Genomic DNA, 20,509 nt, shown 5'->3' with positions numbered 1-20,509 from the left:
GCCGTCTGCAGCTCCGCTGTCCCTTAAGCCACCGGGACAGCTTTCTGCGAGGTCGGGCAGAGGACCAGCTCCGTCCTGAGGCCCGGGCATGGGCCGAGCAGCTTCTCTGCCGACCACCTGCCTTCGTCCAGGCTGACTCGTTTGAGAGCTCCCAGCCAGACCCCCGCTGACGGGCTCCTATGGCCGCACAGGAAGCCCTGGCCTGGAGGCCCGGACCCCTCCCTTCCCAGCCTCCCAGGCCGGGCTGGAGCCCCAGCCTCCTCTCCCCCGGAGACGTCCCACCCTGACTGCGGGCAGCTGGGCGGGCAGCTTTCCCTGGAACGGCGTCCCCTGCGGAGGCTGGCGGAGGTCCCAAGCAGCGGGCGTGGGGGTCAGGGAGCTTTATTATGACGGCAATAGACTCCACTCAGGTGCGCGGGCGAGATAAGGACTGGGCCCAGACCTTCTGCTTCTCCTCGGAACTCGTGGCGGCGAACTTCTCCCGCAGTTTCTTCCACAAGCCTTTATTCATGTCCTTCAGCTCCCCCAGCGTGTCTGCAAAGGGCAAGGCAGAGGGGTGACGTCTAACGTCTGAGGACGGAGGTTGGCCCCACAGGCCCTCGCATGAGCAGGCCTTTTCACACCGTCTGCCCCGAAAAGGGGACGTGGAGCCCCACCTCAAAGCAAACCAGCTGGTCACAGGAAAACCACCGCCAGGGGGACTGAGCACTCGTGTACTGGGCTAAGCACACTGCGCCCTCCCACTCGGCACTAAGCCACGCCCCCGACGCCTGGGCTACACGTGGTGGGCAGATGGAGACGATAAGGTGGGTGTCTGCCACACACCGACTGTCTCCCTTTTTCAGATGCAGAAACACGTAGCGGGGGTTAAGCAGTTGCTCAGGTGGCACAGCCAGGAAGAGGTAGAGCGGGGACCTGAACCCGGGCACGGTGGGGCCTGTGCTGTGGAGCTGAGCAGGCACCGGGGAGGGAGACGGACTGCGCAGAATCCCTGCCCATCATTTCCTCCCCTCCGACAAGCTCCTTCCCCCTTTAGCCTCAGGGAGAGGACACACCTGCCTCACAAGCTGTGAGTGAGGATCAAAGGCAATCCTGGAGGTAACTCGCCTGGCACCCGGCCTGCACCCAAGAGGAGGGGCCATCTGCGCGGCTGTGACGGCAGCAGGGGCTGGTGGGAGGGTGAGTGCGCACACGCACACGCACACACAGGTGCACACACAGCCCCCTTGTTGGGGGGGTGACCTGTGCACTGCAGGAAGGTTAGCATCTCAGCTTCTACCCACTAGATGCCAGGAGCAACCCCCGGCTGCACCCCACTCCCAGCTCTGACCACTAAATGCTCCAGACATTGTCACCTGCCCCCTCACCCCCCCGGACCAAAACTGCCCCGTCAGAACCACTGGTTTAAAGTTCCTCCAGGGCTGAGATTCTATACCTAATCTTACCTGTATATTAAGTTTAGATTTCCTATAAGATTGTCTAAATGTCACAGCCTGGGTTTTTAACTGTTAATACAATAGCTTTTTGGAACAAAAGGCAGCACGTTATTAACACTGATGGTCAGTGGTCTCTTGACAACTAGGACACACAGCCCCCAGCCCCGAGCCCGGGAGTCCAGGCCCCTCGGGCACAAAGTGGGATGCCGAGGGCTGGGTCCCTGCCCACTTACAGGCCTCAGTCTCCCGGGTCCCCAGCCCACGGTGGACACACGGGACCCAGGCCCAGGCCCGGGGCCAGGCCTCAAACCCTCTCACTGCAGACACGGCAAGGTGTCTTCTCGGTCCCTCGGGAGACATCAGCAAAGCTGGTGGGAAAGGGCCACGGGCTTCCTGGAGCTGGCCACCCAGCCGACGGCGGGGAGCCTGCACCTCTGCACTGCGGCCTGAGGTCAACAGAGGGCAGAGGCTGAGAACTTGTTTCCTTTTCAGTTTCAAGTTCAAACTTTGTTGAAACGCGCCAAGTCCTCACAATGACCTTGGGCCTCAAGGCGGTAATTTCAGGATCCTGCCTGGTAGACAAATCTTTACCCAGTTTCCCCGGGCACTGTGATGGAAACAGGATCAGAGCTGGTACAATAGCAGGTGAGGCACCAGGTATGAATGCTTGGAAGGTACATTTTCTGGAATGCCAAATCCCTAAAACGTAGGAGTTGAAGACAGCCAGAGGATCAGGAAAGAAATTTCTCGAGTACCACAGAGGGTGACTGCTTCAGGGCCAGGCCCTCTCAGAAAAGGGCAGCCTATTTTTGTATATGATATCCTTGCAAATAAAAATAGTAACTTTCCAGAATCTGCCTACTTCGACCTAGGGCTCCCGCGGGGGACAATGGAGGTGCGGAAGTGCCGAGGGCCGGGCTGGCCTGGGCATTTCCTCTCTTGCTAATCACGGCCTATCCACGCCTCCAAGCATGCCCAGTTAAGCCCACATTGAACCCACAGCCCACGTCCGGGGCCAGATAAGGCGCCGTGGATATCTCTGTCCATGGGCGTTGAATGGCTTTTTGTTTAATTAGAAGCCTCATTGTTCAGAAAGCCCTCTCAGAACCATACAAATAAGATTATTTTCCTTCCATCCCGATGGCACTACTTCCCTTTGGCGATTGCGCAGTCCGTCCCTGCTGCTGAGCTCTGAGTTTAAGGCTCTAAGGGTGGAGTTTCTCTTTAAAACAACGCTGCTGACCTCCATAATCTATGGCCAAAGTACAGGGCTGTCGCTCCAGACTCTCCTCGGGGTGTCCCGCACTTTCCCGCACAGGCAGAGCGGTCTAACCAGAATCACCTGCGAACAAACCCGGGGCAGCTGAGCCAGTACCTGTGGAGAGGATCAGCTTGTACTCTTCCAAGGTCAGGCCACTGAAGCTCGTGTCCCGGGGCCGAGGGTACTGGTCGCAGGCAGCGGGGAGAGAGAAGGGAGGGGGGGTTAGTTCCGCAGCAGCACCACCTGGGACCTGCGATCCTGGAGAAGCCTGGCTCTGACCACACGCACTGGGCAGCGGGAGTGACGAGAGACCAGAGGCCCGGCAGGCAGCGCCACCTGGAGTCCAAGATGTGGCCTCGCAAGTACAGGCATCATCTGGCAGGCGGGCGGCGCACCCCGAGGGGAATGCTCTGGGCCAGTGCAGGCTGTCACCCAGCTGGCTGGGCCCACGCGGCTCCTTCCTAGCCAGCTCCCGGGGGCGCTGCTGCTCTGAGCCGCACTGAGCCGCCAGGACTAGAAGAAACCTCTTCCACGCAGCGAGGCACGGCCATGCCCAGGGTGGGGCCGGGCGGCGTTACTGGCTCATATGGAAGATAACACAATAATTAATAAGTAGCAACACAAGGGTAATCTTTGTGTACTCACAACCCTAAACCTACTTGGCCCCGCGCTGCGTATCTGGGGAATTACTGGCACAGCTTTCAAGGCTGTGAAAACCACACTCTGGGATTTGGCAGAAATCACTAAGGCCGAGGACGTCAGTTTGTCGGCCAGGACGTGCCCATCACCCATCTCTGTCAGCAAGAGCAGGGACACACTTCCACCAGAGGGCATGGTGCCAGTCTCACCCAGAAGCCCACACTGGCATGCAAATCACACGGCTTTTATTCAAGATTATAAACAGCTTCTGGTTAAGGGACCTAAAAGCCTCTATGAGGTGCCTTGGTTGGCTTGCTTGAAATTACTGGTTACATTTCAAAGTAGCAAAACCGACATTCTTTACAAAACGCTGCACAATCGGATTTTCACTTGTTCCTGGGACAGGAAAGACTGCCACTCACCTTGTGCTTGTAATAGTTTGAGTGGAGCCGAGCTAAGCTCTCGTACATCTCGTCGCAGGCCTCAGGCTCTGCCACCTGAAACACAAAGAGCCCAGGCAGTGAGCCTGCCGCCCTGCCTTCAGCACCCCAGCGCCCCTCCGCAGGACCCGCCAGGAGCCGCTCCCCCGAGGCAGGCAGCGCTCCGGGCCCAACCCCTCACTCCCCTGTTAGAAACCACCAGGCAGTGCTCCCCGGCCCAACCCCTCACTCCCCTGTTAGAAATCACCAGGCAGTGCTCCCCGGCCCAACCCCTCACTCCCCTGTTAGAAATCACCAGGCAGCACTCCCGGCAGTGCTCCCCCGCCCAACCCCTCACTCCCGTTAGCAATCATGGCTCCACATCTGGCAGCAAACTCCCGCCAGTTGCAAGGAAACATTTAAGCATCTGCGCCTGGTGAGCCACCACCCCAGCTGCAGTGGAGACACCACATCCTATATAATAACAGCGTAATATGCCAACTGACTGACCGAACAGCCGAACAGTGGAACGACCATCCGGGACCACGCTATGACACCCATGGCACCAGAGCCAAGGCGGGTGCGATGTGATTGGTCGGAGGCCTGGCCATCGCCCCATGATCATCCCATAGAGGGAGGTGTAGGCCACTGACCAGCGGGCTGTGCGTACGGGGCCTCCCTCTTTGAGGGAAGCCCAGGTCCTGGGTGCCAGCGGCCAGAGGGAAGCCCAGGTCCTGGGTGCCAGCGGCCAGAGGGAAGCCCAGGTCCTGGGTGCCAGCGGCCAGAGGGAAGCCCAGGTCCTGGGTGCCAGCGGCCAGAGGGAAGCCCAGGTTGCAGGTGCCAGAGGGAAGCTCAGGTCCTGGGTGCCAGCGGCCAGAGGGAAGCCCAGGTCCTGGGTGCCAGCAGCCAGAGGGAAGCCCAGGTCCTGGGTGCCAGCGGCCAGAGGGAAGCCCAGGTCCTGGGTGCCAGCGGCCAGAGGGAAGCCCAGGTTGCAGGTGCCAGAGGGAAGCTGGTGCCGGCAGCCGAGGGAATTTTGTGCGCCGGGCCTCAGTAAACATGTAACACAGGAAGGCGCACCTCACCAGGGGGTGCTGGGGCAGTGGGCTCCGGGAAGCCGGAGCAGGTGTGTCCCGGTGTGAGTGGCCAGTGTGGCAGAGGGTGACTAGCTGGCTCTGAAGGACACACAGGAGGCACCTTGCTGGCGGAGGGGTGGGTGAGCCGGGCGGAGGCGGCAGGAATGCTGGCGGAGGGTCTGTGTGTGCAGGTAAAGAAGCTGGCGGAGGAAAAGACAGCTCCTGGAGGTAAGCCTTCGATGTGAAATGTATCACCTAAAGATTCTTTTATGAAACGCAAACAGACTCATCTGTGCGGAGTGGGGAGCTGTTGGAATCTGCAGGGGAAAAACGTGAGAAACCAGCGTGTTGAGCGGAGACGGCTGCCCGGAGGGAACTAAGGGAGAGTGCAGGCAGGTCCTGCTAGGAAGGGCAAGGCCTGAACCCGGGGCCCTGAGAGTGGAAAGGGGAAAGTAGAGAAATATTGTGGCCCTGGCTGGTTTGGCTCAGTGGATAGAGCATCCGCCTGGGATGGAAGGGTCCCGGGTTCGTTTCCAGTCAAGGGCCCTTGACCCGGAATTGAACCCAAGACCCATCAGTCTGTGGCCGACGCTCTAACCACTGCGCCAGACTGTCCAGGGCTCAGTGAGAATCTTTACAGGAAAAGAAGCCCTTTGGCCCAGGCTCGCTACTGCCTTTACCCGCCACATGCATGTCTCTCTCGGCGGGGTCAGCACCTCGGCCTATCTTCGTCTTTTAAGTACTGACGCTTTTGAAGCGACTGGCCAACTTAACCTTCACCTTGTCCTTTCTGACAGGAAGGGTGATAACAGCCCTGCTTCTGAGCGCGGCGCGAGGGTGGGAGGCGATGCCGCCGCTGACTGGGCCCTGCACCCTCATGGAGTGAGGGTTAGTCTGGTTACCGTTAGCAGCCAAGGCTGTGTGAGCACAGGGACAGAGAGGAGGCCAGGAGGATCCTGGGGACGGTGGGTGAGGGTGCTGTGGGTACCGGGAGGTGCGGACACTGCCCAGGGGCCAGGGAGACCAGGCGGAGGGTGCCGGTCTCTGCAGGCACAGGACCGGGGAGCAGGCGCCCAGGGTGGGCAGTTAGGACAGATCAGCGGATCGTGCTGCCCTGTGACTGCTGGGGTGTGACGGAGGAACCGGAAATCAGATGTCACTGCCTCCCAACCCCCTCTCTCAGGGCTCCTGCCACTGCTTGTGGGTCCACCGAGACCGGGCATCCTCGTCAAACCACGTTCCCGCCAGATCCTCGCCCTCAGAAATCTTGCCAACACAAGCTCCTCTCCTGCTTCTCTGACTTCCTAAGGGTGGGCACGTGCCAGAGGGCTGCGCAGCCACCTCCTCCGCACCCTCAGCGGGCGAGCAGGGCAGCGGGGCCGAGAGGACAGACCCTTCCAGAGCACTGGTCCCAGGAGGGCGAAGCGCGGAGGGTCTGAGTGAGCAAACAGGGACCCTCGGGGCTCCCTGACCTCTACCACCCCTTCAGCAATGGAGTCTGTGAGCTATGGCACACAATGCCCGGAGCTCACCAAGCACCACCAGAGGAGCCGAACACTTCCAATCACCAGCTATCAGCTTGCCACCAACTTCCCAGCTGGGTCAGAGGTGTGTCTAGCAGGCTGTGGAAGTGCTTCGTGGAGGTGATGAGTTTGCATTTGCCAACGTCTAGCCAAGTTACTACGGCCCGATCTACGGAGCCGGCCCACAGCCACTTCCGGTTCCGTCACACCCAGTCAAGTTCAGCAATTAAAGAACAGTCCTGTTTACTACCTAAAGGGCCATCCTTCTCTAACGCCAGAAGGCTCAGCGCACACCTGCACCTGCCCTTACCCACGGCCTCCGGCACAAGCTCTCCCGAGTTTGGACATCCATTTGCCGGATGACAGTACGTGCACTTTTGGAAACGTCCTTGTGTACAAGCTTTAAATGACCCCATTTTGCATTCACACCTAATGAGATGGCGGGCATCTCGGGACGAAGAGCGTAGCTGCTGAAAAAGGCGAGTGGCACATTAAGAAAAAGTCAGCTCTGCTCCCGAAATGTGAATAAAATACATGCTCAACTGACGAAGTGCCCTCCACGGCTCTATTTTCGCTCCTTTGCATTTCGCCTGCTCAGCCATCAGTAGATTTCTCTTTACCATATTAAACTTTTATACTTAACAAGTACGTCGGCGCCGCAGGCACGGACTCCCATTTTCAAAATTGAATTTTGGGTGGTGACAGCAATCGGTACAGCGGCCCCTATTCTAGTCACACACAGAGACTCATAAGCACTTTGCGAAAGGGGGATGCAAATTGCTTTGCTAGTTAAGAGCTGGATCCAGTCCAGAAAGATCTACGAATAGCGGTCTTCACGACTTGGTAATGAACTTCTGAAATGAGCTCCCTCTGCCGGGGGCCGACTCCCTTTGAGCACCTATTGTGCAGAGCCCGCTAGGAGGCTGTGGGAGGACGAGACCCGCCTCAGCTCGGGAGAAACTGCAGTCACTGCGGAGACAAGATGGGCTCGAGTTAAGAAATCAAGCATGGCCTGGCGGCCTGTAACTGATCAGAGTGGGGGGTACAGATCAGAGTGGAGCGGGTGCCAGGCCTGGCCAGTGGGCAGCCGTGGCTGGCAGGCCTCACGTTCCACTGCAGTGACAGTGCAGAGTGGGGGGCAGCGAGTCCGTCACTTTGAGGGGAGTAGACTCTGCGCTAGACGTGGCATGGGTGGAACGGGGTCAGAGGAGTGACTGGGAGGAGGAGGCACAAAAAGGCACAAGCTGGTCCCGGCAGGGGGGTCTGAGCCAAGCAGTGCTTCAAGGACCTGGAAGCCACCACCTTCTTGGCAAGCCGTGTCTGCGGGGAGCACGGCGGTACCCACAGTGCACTGGACTCACAGGCTGAGGGCCACTTGTTCTATGGCCGATCGGGGAGGCAATGAGAAGACACCCTCGCTGAGGCAGGGCATGTGCCGGGTGCGGTGAGAGGTGAAACACAGGCCGGAAGCGGGGACCAGAGGGCAGTGAAGGCCCACGGAGCTGCCTGCCACCGGTCCAGGGGGCGGTGGGCAGAGCCCAGGGTTTCTGAGTAAGGGGAGACTCGCTGAAAGAGTTTACTCTCCAGGCCAGTGGTCAGCAAACTCATTAGTCAACAGAGCCAAATATCAACAGTACAACGATTGCAATGTCTTTTGAGAGCCAAATTTTTAAGCTTAAACTTATTCTAACGCCACTTCTTCAAAATAGACTTGCCCAGGCCGTGGTATTTTGTGGAAGAGCCACACTCAAGGGGCCAAAGAGCCGCAGTTTGACAAGCACAGCGCTAGGCCAAGGGCCATTTGGATGTAACATCATTCACCAGCCATACACAATAATCAACATAAGAATTAGCCTGCTCAATAAATAAAATAAGAAGCTGTCCTGCTATATTTCGTGACACATTTCATGCTCTCACCCCTTTGCCTTGAGGGCAGTTCCCGCCCTGCTCTAGGGGCACACGCCCAGGAGTGCCAGCCAGGCCCCACCTGCCTTCCCCACTCCAGCTCCCTCACTCTCTCACAACTCCTGTCCTGCAGCGGGTTCAACGTTACAGCCGAAAAGACCTGTCCCTGGCCACTCCTCAAGCGCTTGGCTTCAGGGCACCACACACGCGGTGAGCAACGCTGAGAAGGCGCCACCACCGCCAGGTGCCGGCCACACTGCAGAATGCTGCAGACCAGGCCTCAACCGGGCCACTGCGAAAACAAGACGATGTGAAACCTCTGAGTTCCGCTCTGAGAGTGGGAATATCATTGACGTCACTGCAAGCCCAAGACCAAGTTCAACTTCGTTCAACGGGCTGACTGTCCTGGAACTTGGGTAGCACCCAGAACCCACCGGCAGCTCCTCAGAGCTGTGCTCACGTCAGGGAGTGGTGCTGGGTGACAGGGCTCTCCAGGCAGCTGCTTGAGCTCATGAGGACTGGCTCCTCTCCCTGCACTCAGGTCAACAATGAGTGCTCCCGCCTCCCCATGCCGGGGTTCTTTGTGAGGCTCGCGGTCTGCAGGGAGCACTGTTCTCCTCAGTAAATGCATACAAGGGGCAAACCCCGCGAACAGGCTGCACTGGAGGGCAGAGGTGTAAGAGTGTTGGTGTGTCCCTGGCTGCACCAGAGGGCAGAGGTGTAAGAGTGTTGGTGTGTCCCTGCTTTCCACCTCCCGTCCCTCCGGGGGGTTTGGTGTGGCCGCGAGACTCCCAAAGGGCCATCTGAGGTGGAACAAATGGGGCAGTGGTTTTGGACTCTGGTTTTGAGTCTGAATGCACTCCTTTTCCAGCGAGTCTGGCTTTTCTGTGCTGTGTTGCACCAAAGCCCCGCTTCCTTCCCACCCTCGGCAGGGAGGAGGGGCTGGGCCAAAGAAAAGCAGGCGGGTCACCACAGGGAGATGTTCCATCCTTTGCCAAACCGCATGGTCTGAAGGTTTGAGCAGGGAATGAGGGCGGGAGAGAGGGCTGACGTCTATGGGAGAAGAGGCCTGACAACAAGAAACAGCTCAGGTGGCCAGCAGCTGAGGAGCCACTGCACCGGAGGCCACACCGGAGCAGCCAGGCCAGCTGGTCCTGCCACTCAGCTCCCAGAGGACCCTGGGAGGGTCGTTTTATTTTGCGTCCTGGCCTGTAAAATGGAAATAGCAATGGCTACTTCACTCGGCTGCACGCAGGATTAAATTAAATGAGATCATGCGAGCAAAGCGTTCAGTGTTACGGTCAAGGCGTAGGAGGCCTGAGGCTGCCCGCCCCTCCTGTGGAGGCAGGAAGGCTGTGGGGCAGAGCGCCTCCCTCCAGGCCTGTCTTTCTAGCATAACCAGGGGGAGCTCCCCTCTAACCAGCCAACTGGTCTAATGCCTGACTCCTTTCTCCTCAAGGTCTTTATAACTGACCCACGGGGTCACCGCGAGTGCCTCCAGCTGCTGTTTGCAATGCCAGAAGGGGCTGCTCCCTTCAATCTGGTCCAAGGCTTACTAAGCCTAAGCATGTTCTCAGGTGACATCAGCATGAGGTACCAGGACGGTGGTCACGAGGACAGTGCCTGCTGCCACCATGATGCCCTGGGATGCCTGCGTCAGCTGCTCTGGAGCCATGACCTGAGCCAGGACTGGACCTGCGGCCATGCCCCCTATCTGTGTGCCTCCCACTCACCAGAGCCACCGCCCTAGGGGAGACAGAGATGACGGTCCCAGAGGAGAACGCTCTCCCCTCCTTTTCTGGCTCCTCTGACTCAGTCCAGTAGGTGAATGTGACTCTCCCCTCTCCCAGGATGCAGCCTACGCTGGCCTCCCTGCTGGCTGCCTTCCACTTGCATTTAATCAGAGGGAAAGTCATGTCTGCCCACCTGTCAGCTTCTTGGACACAGGCCTCTTGCCCACGACAAGGGGACAGAGAGGCCAGGAGGGTCTGGTGGTGGTGGAATGAGGGTGCTGTGGGTACAGGGAAGGGCCAGATTCCGCCCCTCATCTGTGGTTCCTGCGGTGCCCCACACAGTAAGCTCTCAACTCAGCTCTCACCACTCAACCTCACAGGACACACCAACATCCCCTTCTCACCTCACTTCCTCTCCAGCTAGTTCTGCTACATCTGCAACTAGGTTCCAATGAGACGTCTCATCAGCCACAACCATTCCTTTATGTATTCAGACATTTATCCAATGTCTTTTACGGGGAATGTGGGGATAAAAATGGCAATATCTCTACTCTCAGGAAGTTCACACTACAACTATGTAGGGAGCAGAGTCCTAGAAAGTCTATTTGGGGCCAAAGCCAGTTTGGTTCAGTGGATGGAACATCAGCCTGTGGACTGAAAGGTCCCAGGTTCAATTCCGGTCAAGGGCATGTACCTGGGTTACAGGCATATCCCCAGTAGGAGGTGTGTAGGAGGCAGCTGATCGATATTTCTCTCTCATCGATGTTTCTATTAATAACTTTCTCTTTCTCCCTTCCTCTCTGTAAAAAAAAAAAAAAATCAATAAAATATATATTAAAAAAGTCTATTAGGTTTTCAGAGTTAGGGCTTGATATGATCCTTGCCTTCAAGATCTTTATGCTTTGGGACAGCAAAGACCCAGAGGCATGAGGGCCCTCAGTGTAGTGTGACCCCTGCACCCCCCTCCCCCAGCTCTGAGCCACTCCCTCCATGCCCACCACCCACTCAGCGATGGGTTTCAGTGACGCCACTGGGCATGTTCTTGCTCCAGTAGGTGGGCTGGCTTGGCTCTGATTTGGGCTAAGCTGCAAAAACCCTTACAAGTTCCTGCTTTGATAGGTCATGGCTAAACTTTGCAGAAGTCATCTCTTCAGGCTGCGTGTGTGTATCACGTTTCATAGCTGCCTCTGCCTAAGCCCCAGGCTCACGTATCCCACTGCCTACTGACATTTCCACTTGGAAGTAAGTCCACTCGGTATCTCAAGTTTAACATGTCTACTTCAAACTTGAGATGTTTTTTTCCACACCCCACCTGTTCCTCACCTGTCCTTTCCATCTCAGTAGATGGTACCACCTTTCACCCAGTTGCTCAGGCCGAAAATATATAGGTGTTGTCCCTGGTTCTTCTTTCTCTTCCCCCCACACCCACTGTGTCAGCAGCCCTGTGGATGCAGCTTTACATTGCAACTGGAATCCAGCCCCTTCATCCTGGGGTGCCACCCTCATCCCAGCCACCGCCTTTTCTTGCCTGGGCTATCAGGGTGGCCTCTGCTCCAGGCTTGTTTTATTCATGTCCCCGTAACCCATCCCCCACATACAACCGGAGCAGTCTTTTTAAAAAAACATAAATTAGGTCACATCAGTCCCCCGACTAAATACCCACCCACAATGGCTTTTCACTGGCCTTCTAATAAAATCCAACTCTTAACCACAGCCTGTAAGATCCTACCATGCCTGGCTTCTCCGACCTCAGTTCTTAGCAAACTCCACTTTCCTCACTACCCTCAGCCACTATTGCTGTCCTCTTACATGCCAATCTGCTTCCTGCCTCAGGACCTTGCACAGCCGGAAATGCCCTATTGTTGGCTTTTCTTAGGTCTAATCAGTGTGGCACCCCCTTAGTATGGCCTTATTTGACTATCATAACTAATATCCCTTTATCATGCTACTCAATTTTTTTTTTAATCCTCACCTGAGGATACTTTTCCATTGGTTTTTAGAGTGGAGGGGGAGAGAAAGGAAGGAAAATGTTGATGTGAGAGAGACACCTCGATTGGTTGCCTCCTGCATGCACCCCCATCAGGGCTGATAGAGCCTGTAACTGAGGTACATGCCTTTGACTAGGAATTGAACCCAAGACCCTTCAGTCTGCAGGCTGACCCTCTATTCACTGAGACAAACTAACTGGCCAGGGCTGCTATTCTATTTTACATCATAACAGTTGACCCTTGAACAACACAGGTCTGAACCACTTATACAAGGGACCATATCTCTCTATATAAAAGCCTAAGCAATCGGCCAGTAGCATGATGCACAATGACCACCAGGGGGCAGACGCTCAACACAGAAGCTGCCTAGCTGCCAAGACTTGGCAGCTGTGGTTCTTGGGTGACACACCTGGAACCAGAGAGGAGGGAGCACCCCTCAGGGGATGCCTGAAAGCTGGTTTCGGCCAAATCCCCGCAGGCCGGGCTGAGGAACCACCAGTGCATGTGCACTGGTCCTCTTGTATTCAATAAATATGTACAATACTGTAAATGTATTTTCTCTTCCTTATAATTTCCTCATTAACATTTTTTTCCTCTAGCTTACTTTATTGTAAGAATATAGTGTATATTACATGTAATATACAGAATATATGTTGACTGTTATCAGTAAGGCTTCCAGTCAATAGTAGGTTTTTGTTTTGTTTTTTCCAGGTGGGGATGTCAAAATTCCATGTGGATTTTCAATTGCTGGAGGTGGGTGTTGGTGTCCCTAACCCCAAGTTGTTCAAGGGTCAACTGCCTTATGTATGTATCCTTGCTTATTTTGTCCAGACCTAATACGTAAACTTAATTTTCATGTGGTAAGACCTCACCTGATTCATTGCTGTCTCTCTAGCACCTGGCACAGTTCCTGGCACATGCTGGGTGCTCAATAATACGGAATCTACAAATGACTCAATCCCCGCGCTGCAGCATCCCGGAGGAGAGCAGGACGGGAAGTCTAGGGCTCACAGGGGAATGTGGCTGAAGGTGCACAGTGGCTGCAGGACTTACAGGCGCCAGGGGAGCATGTATCAGCTTAGCGGGGCCTGCAGAGGCCCGTGGGCTGCGCTCAGGAAGCACACAGCACTGCGAGGGAAGGGGGGAAATAAGCCTACGAGTGTCACCAGTGGTGGTGTGGGTCTCCACCGGGCTGCACCTGAGCCATCTGGAGAGCGGTTTATCCCACAGATGCTGACTTCATATTGCTGCATGCTGCGGGCATTGGTGGGTTTTAAGAAGCTTCTCCGGTAATTCCCAGGCGCAGCCAGAGGAGCGCACTGGGTAGAGCAGGTCGTCGCTCTCTGGGGTTCCCCGGATGGCAGGTTCCGCGCGCACGTGCCGCCAGGGAGGAGAGGCGCGCGCATGCGCGGCCACCGCCGCCGGCCAACTAGTAGGTCCACCCCTACCTCCTTCTTCCCTCCCCTCGCCCAACCGCCGCCCCGCCGAAGGCGGACCCCACGGTCTGGTCACCTGGGTGTTCTCTCCCTCCCGAAACGCCTGTGCTACCCGCTGCCGCAGGTAAGCGCCCAAGTCCCGGCCCCGTTTGGTCTCGTCCACGGGCCATTCCTCACAGAGCTTAAGAAAACGCCGGTAGCGGCTGGCCGCCATTTTGGGCCCCGCTTGTCCCCGCCCTTGAGGGAGGAGTCAGCCGGCGCTTGCGCACTGAGGCCCGCAGCTCCCTGAAGGCGGGGCGGTGGGGGGGGGCGGAGTGAGCATGCGCACCTCGGCGCCCGGCCCTCCGGCAGGGGCGCTACCGGGCCGTCTCTGAGAGCAGACCCGACCGGGCCGCGTTCTCCTGGAACCCGCCCAGCAACCTGGGGCAAGTCCGACGCGGAGAACCCCAGGGACAGCTCGGCTTCTCTTTTTCAATGACTGCACAAGCTCCAGACTTAAAAACCCTCCCGGGAGAACCGTGCTGATTTGCATAAATGGATATATTTGCATGCAAATACAGGTTGTTATGGGATGAAGATGTGTTTGAACTTAATCACGCATTGTGCACACGCGGCTCGCACCTCACCTCCTGCCGCATTCTCCCCTCGCAGCCCCTGCGCCTGTGGCTGCCACTCGGTACTCTGTCGCAACTCCTCCAGTGCTCCTCGGCCTGCCCCTCCCAGCGGCCCCTCCCTCCCAGCTGGAGCAAAAAACCTTGGGAAAACGGTTTTTTAAAACCAAGCCTTCACTGTACATCTCCATGTGGAATGTCCCATTTTTTCTTTTAAAGAAATACCCGCATTTCCCTTGAGAAAGCCTCAGCCCCTCCGTGCCCTCCGTCCTGCTTCAGCCGGACTTCCCAGGCTGCAGCACCGGCTCCCCCAAGCCTTTCCTCTCACCCCTACTTTGTCCAGGGTTGACCAGGAGACTCCTGTCTTGAGCAGGGGGTGAATATACAGCCAAAACCCAAAGCTCAGAGCCCGAGGCCTTACACTGAAGCGTCAGAGAGTGCTGGGAGCTTGGAGAAAGACTTCCAGCTGCTCAAGGAGCAGCGGGCAGAGATCGGGGCGCACCTGAAGGAGATGGCCTTTGGCTGGGCCTTGAGGGCTGGTCAGGATTTGGGAAGTGGGAATGAAGGACACTGAGCCTCAGAGCCAGGACGTGTGCAGGATCCGGAGAGAGAGGAAGAGGAGGAGGCTGATTTGGGGAGAGATCAAAAGGAGGTTTTAACAAGGAACAGCTTTGCGCTGTTCTGGAGGCGGTGAGAGTGAGGGTCTATTGAATGAGAACCTCTGGGGACCCAGGGTGTGCACCGCCCACTGGAAGTGAGTTCAGGGAGGGGTGCCCACTGAGGTAAAGAGAGTTGGGGGTGGAGTGGAAATGCACGCAAGGGCTCCCCCACATGTTCCAGCCCAATTGTATCCCCTGCTCCATCCTTGGCTGCCCCATGGCTCAAGGGGCCAGGGTTCCATCTATTGACTAGGCCTGTGCCGGGCCTCAGCCGTGGCTCTGAACAGCACCTGACTAGCGAGGACAACTCCAGGGAGGCAGGGACGGGTCCCTCTGTCTTCGGCAAGAGGAGGAGCCACGTTAGGTGGCAGTGAATGGTTTCCACCCCCTTGAGCCCAGGTGCAGTGAGAGGCCGATGAGAAGAGCTGGACGCCAGGGGAAACACAAACCCGTGCCTCCTCTGAAGCCTCTCCCCCAGCCCCCAGCCCAGCGTCCGTGCTGTGGTCAGGGTAGGGTTGCCCCTGGTTCAGACTTACCCGTGCAACTCTTCCCCTCCCAGAGCGTGCTTCTGGCTTGGTGGTGTAGTGAGGCTTTGGGCCTGGGCTGGAATGTGGGCTTGTTCATTCATTCATACATCTAGGACTGCTCTGTATAATTTATGGAGGCTCCATGCAAATGAAAATGTGAAGCTCCTTGTTAAAAATTATTGAGAATTTCGGGACAGTAATAGAGAGCATTATACCAAAATTGGGGCCCTTCACACAGGTCACACACACCATGAGGCCGCCCTGTGCCTCGGTGGGTGAGACTGACAAGGGCCCTATTCTGGGGGCTTTACCTTTAAGTGGGGGAGACAGCCAGAGAGCACGCACTCACCATGGTCATAGCGCTTTGTATGTATGAAGTCGTTCACTAACTGAATAAGATAATTCAGATGTGGTAAGTGTCAGAGTGACGGGGAGGGTTCGGGTGGTGGAGGGGTTTGTGTGTGAGACCTGACTCCCCAGGCAGCGGGCAGCCAGTTTGGGGTGGCTTATTTAATCCATCTGAGCTTCAGTTCTTCATCTTAAAACGGGCTCACAGTGACCAGCTAACACTGCGTGTCGGCCACGAGCCAGGCGCTGTTCCCGATGCCTCACGCACTGACTCACGTAGTCCGCACAGTGGCTCAGAGACAGGTACCACGGCGGTCTCTGTTTTACCGAGATGGAAACGGGCACAGAGAGGCTATGGACTTGCCAAGGCTGCCGGCTGGTAAATGGCAGGCCCTGGGCTTCAGAGTCCACGCTGCTGCCCTCTTCGGCCTCCTGGAAGCGCTCTGGTTGTGGACTGCATGCGTGATGTGTTTCTGTGCGAGTCAGTGTCCTGAGGGTCCTCTCCGGTTTGCTTACGTGGTCCCCAGCGCCCACACCCTCATGTCTCCGTGGGTGGCTGGAGCTAAGTCTGGTCACTGGCTTGTGGGTCACCCAGTGCCATTCTGGGCACATTAATGGGCCCAGTCCAGGATGTGGCTTGGCCAGTGCCAGCCCCCAGAGAGTTGATGACCCTTTGACACCCATGTGCCCACTGTCACTCATTCCACACAGACTGCAGCCCCCTCCTGGCTCCTTGAAAATCCCACCAGGACCCACCTGCAGAGCCCCTGGGGAGGGGAGACTTGGGCTTTCTGGAGCTGTGACCGTATGGAAACAAGGCCCCGGCAGGCCAGGGGAGGGGGAGGGAGAGAGCGGCTTCAGTTTTCCAGTGCTGACAGCCCCAGTAATTGAGATGCCGGATTGCACGTGTAAATCGCTTGAAAGTAAAAATGTCTGTTTTTGATGCTGGTGTTAGTAACGCAAACATTTAAAAGGAATTAAATACTTAGCTGTATTGTAAGGCCTGATTGCCTGATTTTCTTCTTTCAACTTACGCACCTAGAGGAGATGATTGGCTGCTGCCCCAGAGATGTTACCATAGGAAGTGGGCAGGGACTGCATCCGAGCCGTCCCCTGAAAGGCGGCTGCTGCCCTCTGTGGAGGAAGCTCTTGTCAGGACACACAGGGTTTGAGGGGGGCTGGGATGGCCTCGGGGCTCCTGAAGTGCACCCTGTCATCTCCAGAGCCCGGGGCCCTGCTGACTATCTTGTCACCTGCCCTCCCTTCCCTCTGCTCTCCTGTCCATGTACCCAGAGAGGCCTCCGGGGCCCTGGCTGCAGCTAAAGTCGCAGCCCCACCCCTCGGGCCCTTCGCCTCACAGCACCAGCCACTCCAACCCCAGGCCCGGCTCAGGGTGGTCCCTCACTACGAGAATGGGGAGAGAACCCGAGAATAGGAAGCCAGGTCTCCTCACCCACTGTTCCCACCCTCACCCCGGCTCCCATAGCTTCTCATTCTTAGAGGCTGGGGAGCATGGCGAAGGGCAAACGGGAGCAGGCTTCTGGGTTTTGTTCTTGGATAAGCTGTCACACTTCCTGTCCCTTGTCAGGGCAGCTGCGTGGGAAGGGAGCGTTCTGAGCAATGGTAATGAGAAGGCCTGCCTGGTGCACTCAGCTTGGCATTGCCCAGAGCTGCTTCTCCTTCCCTTCCCCTCCCTCCCCCCTCCCTCCTTCCCTCCCCCCATCCCTCCGTCCTCCCTCTCTCCTCCCTCCCTTCCCTCTTGTTCTTGGCACCCACGCCTTCATTTCAGATCCTTCCCTCATCTAGTGTTGTATGTGTTTGGCCACAGAGGATACAGATTTAAATCAAGCCAGAGTTTAGATCATTTTGAAGAGCTGCTGATGAGTGTTTTATGAGGCTGCTTCCTGCCCTTTCCAGCATGGGCCAAAGGCTCCCCGCAGCTGGCAGGAGCGATGGGCTGCCAGGCTGCTGCCCGGAGGCCAGGGCTTCCCGACAGCATTGCCTTTAGCTCCCTCCTCAGTGCACGGGGACACCAGGCACAGAGGCGGGGCTGGGGGCCGCTCCAGGCTGCCTGGTGCTGCCCTGAGGAGGTCAGGAGCAGCTGCTCTTCCACATCACCTGCCCTGAGAATCAGCGTTCCTGTGGACTGTGGACGGAGAAGGAAGCAGGTCGGGAGATGCTAGTAAATCTAGCAGACTTGGGGCGCACTCGCCGCCTGAGGACACGGCGAGGATCAGAACTGCAGCTCTGGTACTGCCGGGCCTGCTGCCCCCCATGCTCCCTTTGGCTCTTCATGTCCCTGTTTCTCCCTTCTTCTTTTTCATTATTAAAAATATATTTTATTGATTTTTTTTTACAGGGAGGAAGGGAGAGGGATAGAGAGTTAGAAACATCGATGAGAGAGAAACATCGATCAGCTGCCTCCTGCACACTCCCCTACCAGGGATGTGCCCTCACCCAAGATACATGTTCTTGTCCAGAATCAAACCTGGGACTGTTCAGTCCACAGCCGGCGCTCTAACCACTGAGCCAAACCGGCTAGGGCGTGCTTCTCCCTCTTAAGTCAGGTTAAATCACTTCAGCATGAGGGTGATGGAGAAAGAGGTCACGGCAGAGGCCGGGTTCTCATCAAACCTACTTCCTCTTCGTAGGCTCACAGTTACGACATCTCAGCCCCTTGGCATCCGGGAAAGGCCACACGACTGGTTCTTGTCCATGGCATGTTCTTCTCCATGCTGTCTAAGGCTTAGGCCTTGTGGGTGAAGATGGTGGAGTCACAGGATGGAAGGGGCCTGGGTCCCTGGATGACTGTGTGGTTCAGAGTCCACACAGGATTGTAATGTTAAGCTACTGATATTGGAAAGTCTACCCTAGTACCTGTGTGTTTTCCAGTTCAAAAAAGAAGAGAGCTCCCAGTGTGGGAGCCTCTGGTATGGGAGGCTCTTAGGTGCTCCAGGCGAGGGGGACTGGAGAAGGGGAAGGTTCTGAGGTCTTTTCTGCTCTCATGTTCTGAGGTTTCTCCATTTCCATCTCACTCTCTCTTGTGCCAACACAGACCACATCCTGCACGGCATGCTGGGGTCCCCATTCCCGTGCTGAATCCATTCCTGGAACACCTGCCCTTTTTCACCTTTCAGACTTGCCTCCCTTTCAAGGCACAGCTCAAACACCACCTCCCTGACCACCCCGAGCGGCAGCGAGCTCTCCGCCTCTGCCCTCCTGGGAGCACTCGCACACTCTGCCCTCCTGGGAGCACTCGCACACTGCCCTCCTGGGAGCACTCGCACACTGGGAGCACTTGCACACTGCCCTCCTGGGAGCACTCGCACATTCTGCCCTCCTGGGAGCACTCGCACACCGTGGAGCACCTGTGATGCTTTCCTATGAGGGCCTGAACTCTCGCTAAGTCTTAAGGTGTGTAAGGATGACATCTCGATCCTCCCACTTCCTATTTCCTACTCAGGCCCTAGCACTAGGCCGTATGTACCAGGCACTCAGAAAATATTTCTTGGATGAATAGATGGAAGAAAGGAAGAAGGACAGATAACAGAACTCAAATGAATGAGCAACTTGGACAGATTTTTAAGTGCCTCCATCATCAGGCTCACTCTGTTTTTCTACTTTTCATTTTACTCCCAGTCACAAAAACCCCATTCCGAACGGGCTGGTCTGTCCACAGACTCATGAACGTGCCGGGCTTTTCCTTCACTCCACGCCCAACCCCACCAGTCCTCCAGCCCCTCCCCACCGTCAGCCTTCAGGGTCTAGGTGAAATCTCGCCTCCTCCAGCACTTTCTGGGACAACTCTGCTGTCAGCAAACATCTTCAGCTTTAAATTTCAGGATCGCTCCTCTGCACCGCACAGATCCCCCGTCCAGTGGGAAATGTCTTTGTGGTTTGTTGTCAGTTCATGTGTGTGATTCTTGCTTCCTCAATGAGAATTCAAGCTCCCCAGAGCTGGATCCTCCACAGTGCTGAGCAGAGGCAGCAGGGAAGAGCTGATGTTCCGTACAGGGACCCTGGCTGATGGCTGCATCTGGGCCTTAAGTAAACTCAGATTGCAGGTCAACTACATACACACCCCCATCTCTTTTTTCTATAACTTCCTGTTCTTCTCCCGTAGGCCCAGTGTGCAATAACTGGGTGGCTCATTCAGCTGTGTTGTTGAATCTGCAAAGCTTATCCAGACTCTGGACCATGGTGACCCCTCTGAGTCCTGTAGTCCAGTAAGAATGGTCTAAAGCTGGAGCCAGCTTTGTCTCTTGCAACAAATTACACTTTCGTTGGGGGCCTTTTCAGGAGGAGGTGGGAATTCGGGCTGGGCCTCCAGTGAGTGCGAGAGGAGGAGGAAGGCCAGACGTGAAGGGCACTGTGGGGCAAAGGAGTAGCCAAGAGTGGGAGCATCATGTGGGCAGGAATAGGGAGGCAGCTCCGAGAGTGGCTGCAGCTCAGTTAGTGATGGGTGGCCAGCCTGGACAGACAGATTCCAGCTGACCCTTCCCACCTCGTACTCGTCCTCGGGCAAGTCCCACAACACCAGGCTGCGGATGGCGGAGGCATCCGGAGCGACGCCAGGAAGCTTTGGAGTTGGTTGATATGAGACCAGGTTCTCAAGTAGCGAAGTGGCTCACAAAAAGCAGTATTTAGGGCTCCATTTTGAAATTAGCAAATATTTAGTTCCCGGCTGACTCCCTTTTGCCACCCAACAGGCTTTGACTTCGCTCTGCTGCATGAGCACAGAGCATGCACATTAATGGTCATCACCTCAGCCGAACATAAGGTGAGAAGTTAACTTGCTTTGAAATTCATACAGTGTATCACAAAATTAAACAAAAGTATTTTGTTAGCCAGGCTACTATTTCTTTCTAATAATACGGGGCTTTGGAAAGTTTATGGTAATTAGCCAGAGAATCCAGGAATTACTTAGTTTTGCATTGTATAGGCTCTCAGG

The 20,509-nt window shown here is 56.2% G+C and overlaps 1 protein-coding gene across 1 annotated transcript; it reads right to left on the bottom strand.

Annotated features, from left to right (window-relative positions):
• Positions 1 to 366: 366 nt before the first annotated feature.
• Positions 367 to 13,665, bottom strand: LOC118705685 (ubiquinol-cytochrome-c reductase complex assembly factor 2). Its single transcript, XM_036414724.2, has 4 exons — positions 13,490 to 13,665; positions 3,759 to 3,833; positions 2,812 to 2,881; positions 367 to 534 (listed from the first exon to the last, which is right to left on the bottom strand). The coding sequence occupies exons 1-4, from the start codon at positions 13,625 to 13,627 to the stop codon at positions 407 to 409; spliced, it is 411 nt and encodes a 136-aa protein (XP_036270617.1). The 5' UTR covers positions 13,628 to 13,665; the 3' UTR covers positions 367 to 406.
• Between the last annotated feature and the right edge of the window lie 6,844 nt (positions 13,666 to 20,509).

The sequence above is a fragment of the Pipistrellus kuhlii genome, unplaced genomic scaffold (assembly GCF_014108245.1).
Source record: "Pipistrellus kuhlii isolate mPipKuh1 unplaced genomic scaffold, mPipKuh1.p scaffold_m20_p_5, whole genome shotgun sequence".
Lineage (NCBI taxonomy): Eukaryota > Metazoa > Chordata > Mammalia > Chiroptera > Vespertilionidae > Pipistrellus > Pipistrellus kuhlii.
This window is presented reverse-complemented; position numbering and strand designations above follow the sequence as displayed.

Excerpts from the sequence above, each read along its gene's own strand:
- LOC118705685 (XM_036414724.2), bottom strand. The coding sequence starts at position 13,627 with ATGGCGGCCAGCCGCTACCGGCGTTTTCTTAAGCTCTGTGAGGAATGG. Across the intron at positions 3,834-13,489 it reads GGGAGGGAGAGAACACCCAG|GTGGCAGAGCCTGAGGCCTG; the intron begins GTGACCAGACCG and ends TTTGTGTTTCAG. Across the intron at positions 535-2,811 it reads CAAGCTGATCCTCTCCACAG|ACACGCTGGGGGAGCTGAAG; the intron begins GTACTGGCTCAG and ends TGCCCTTTGCAG.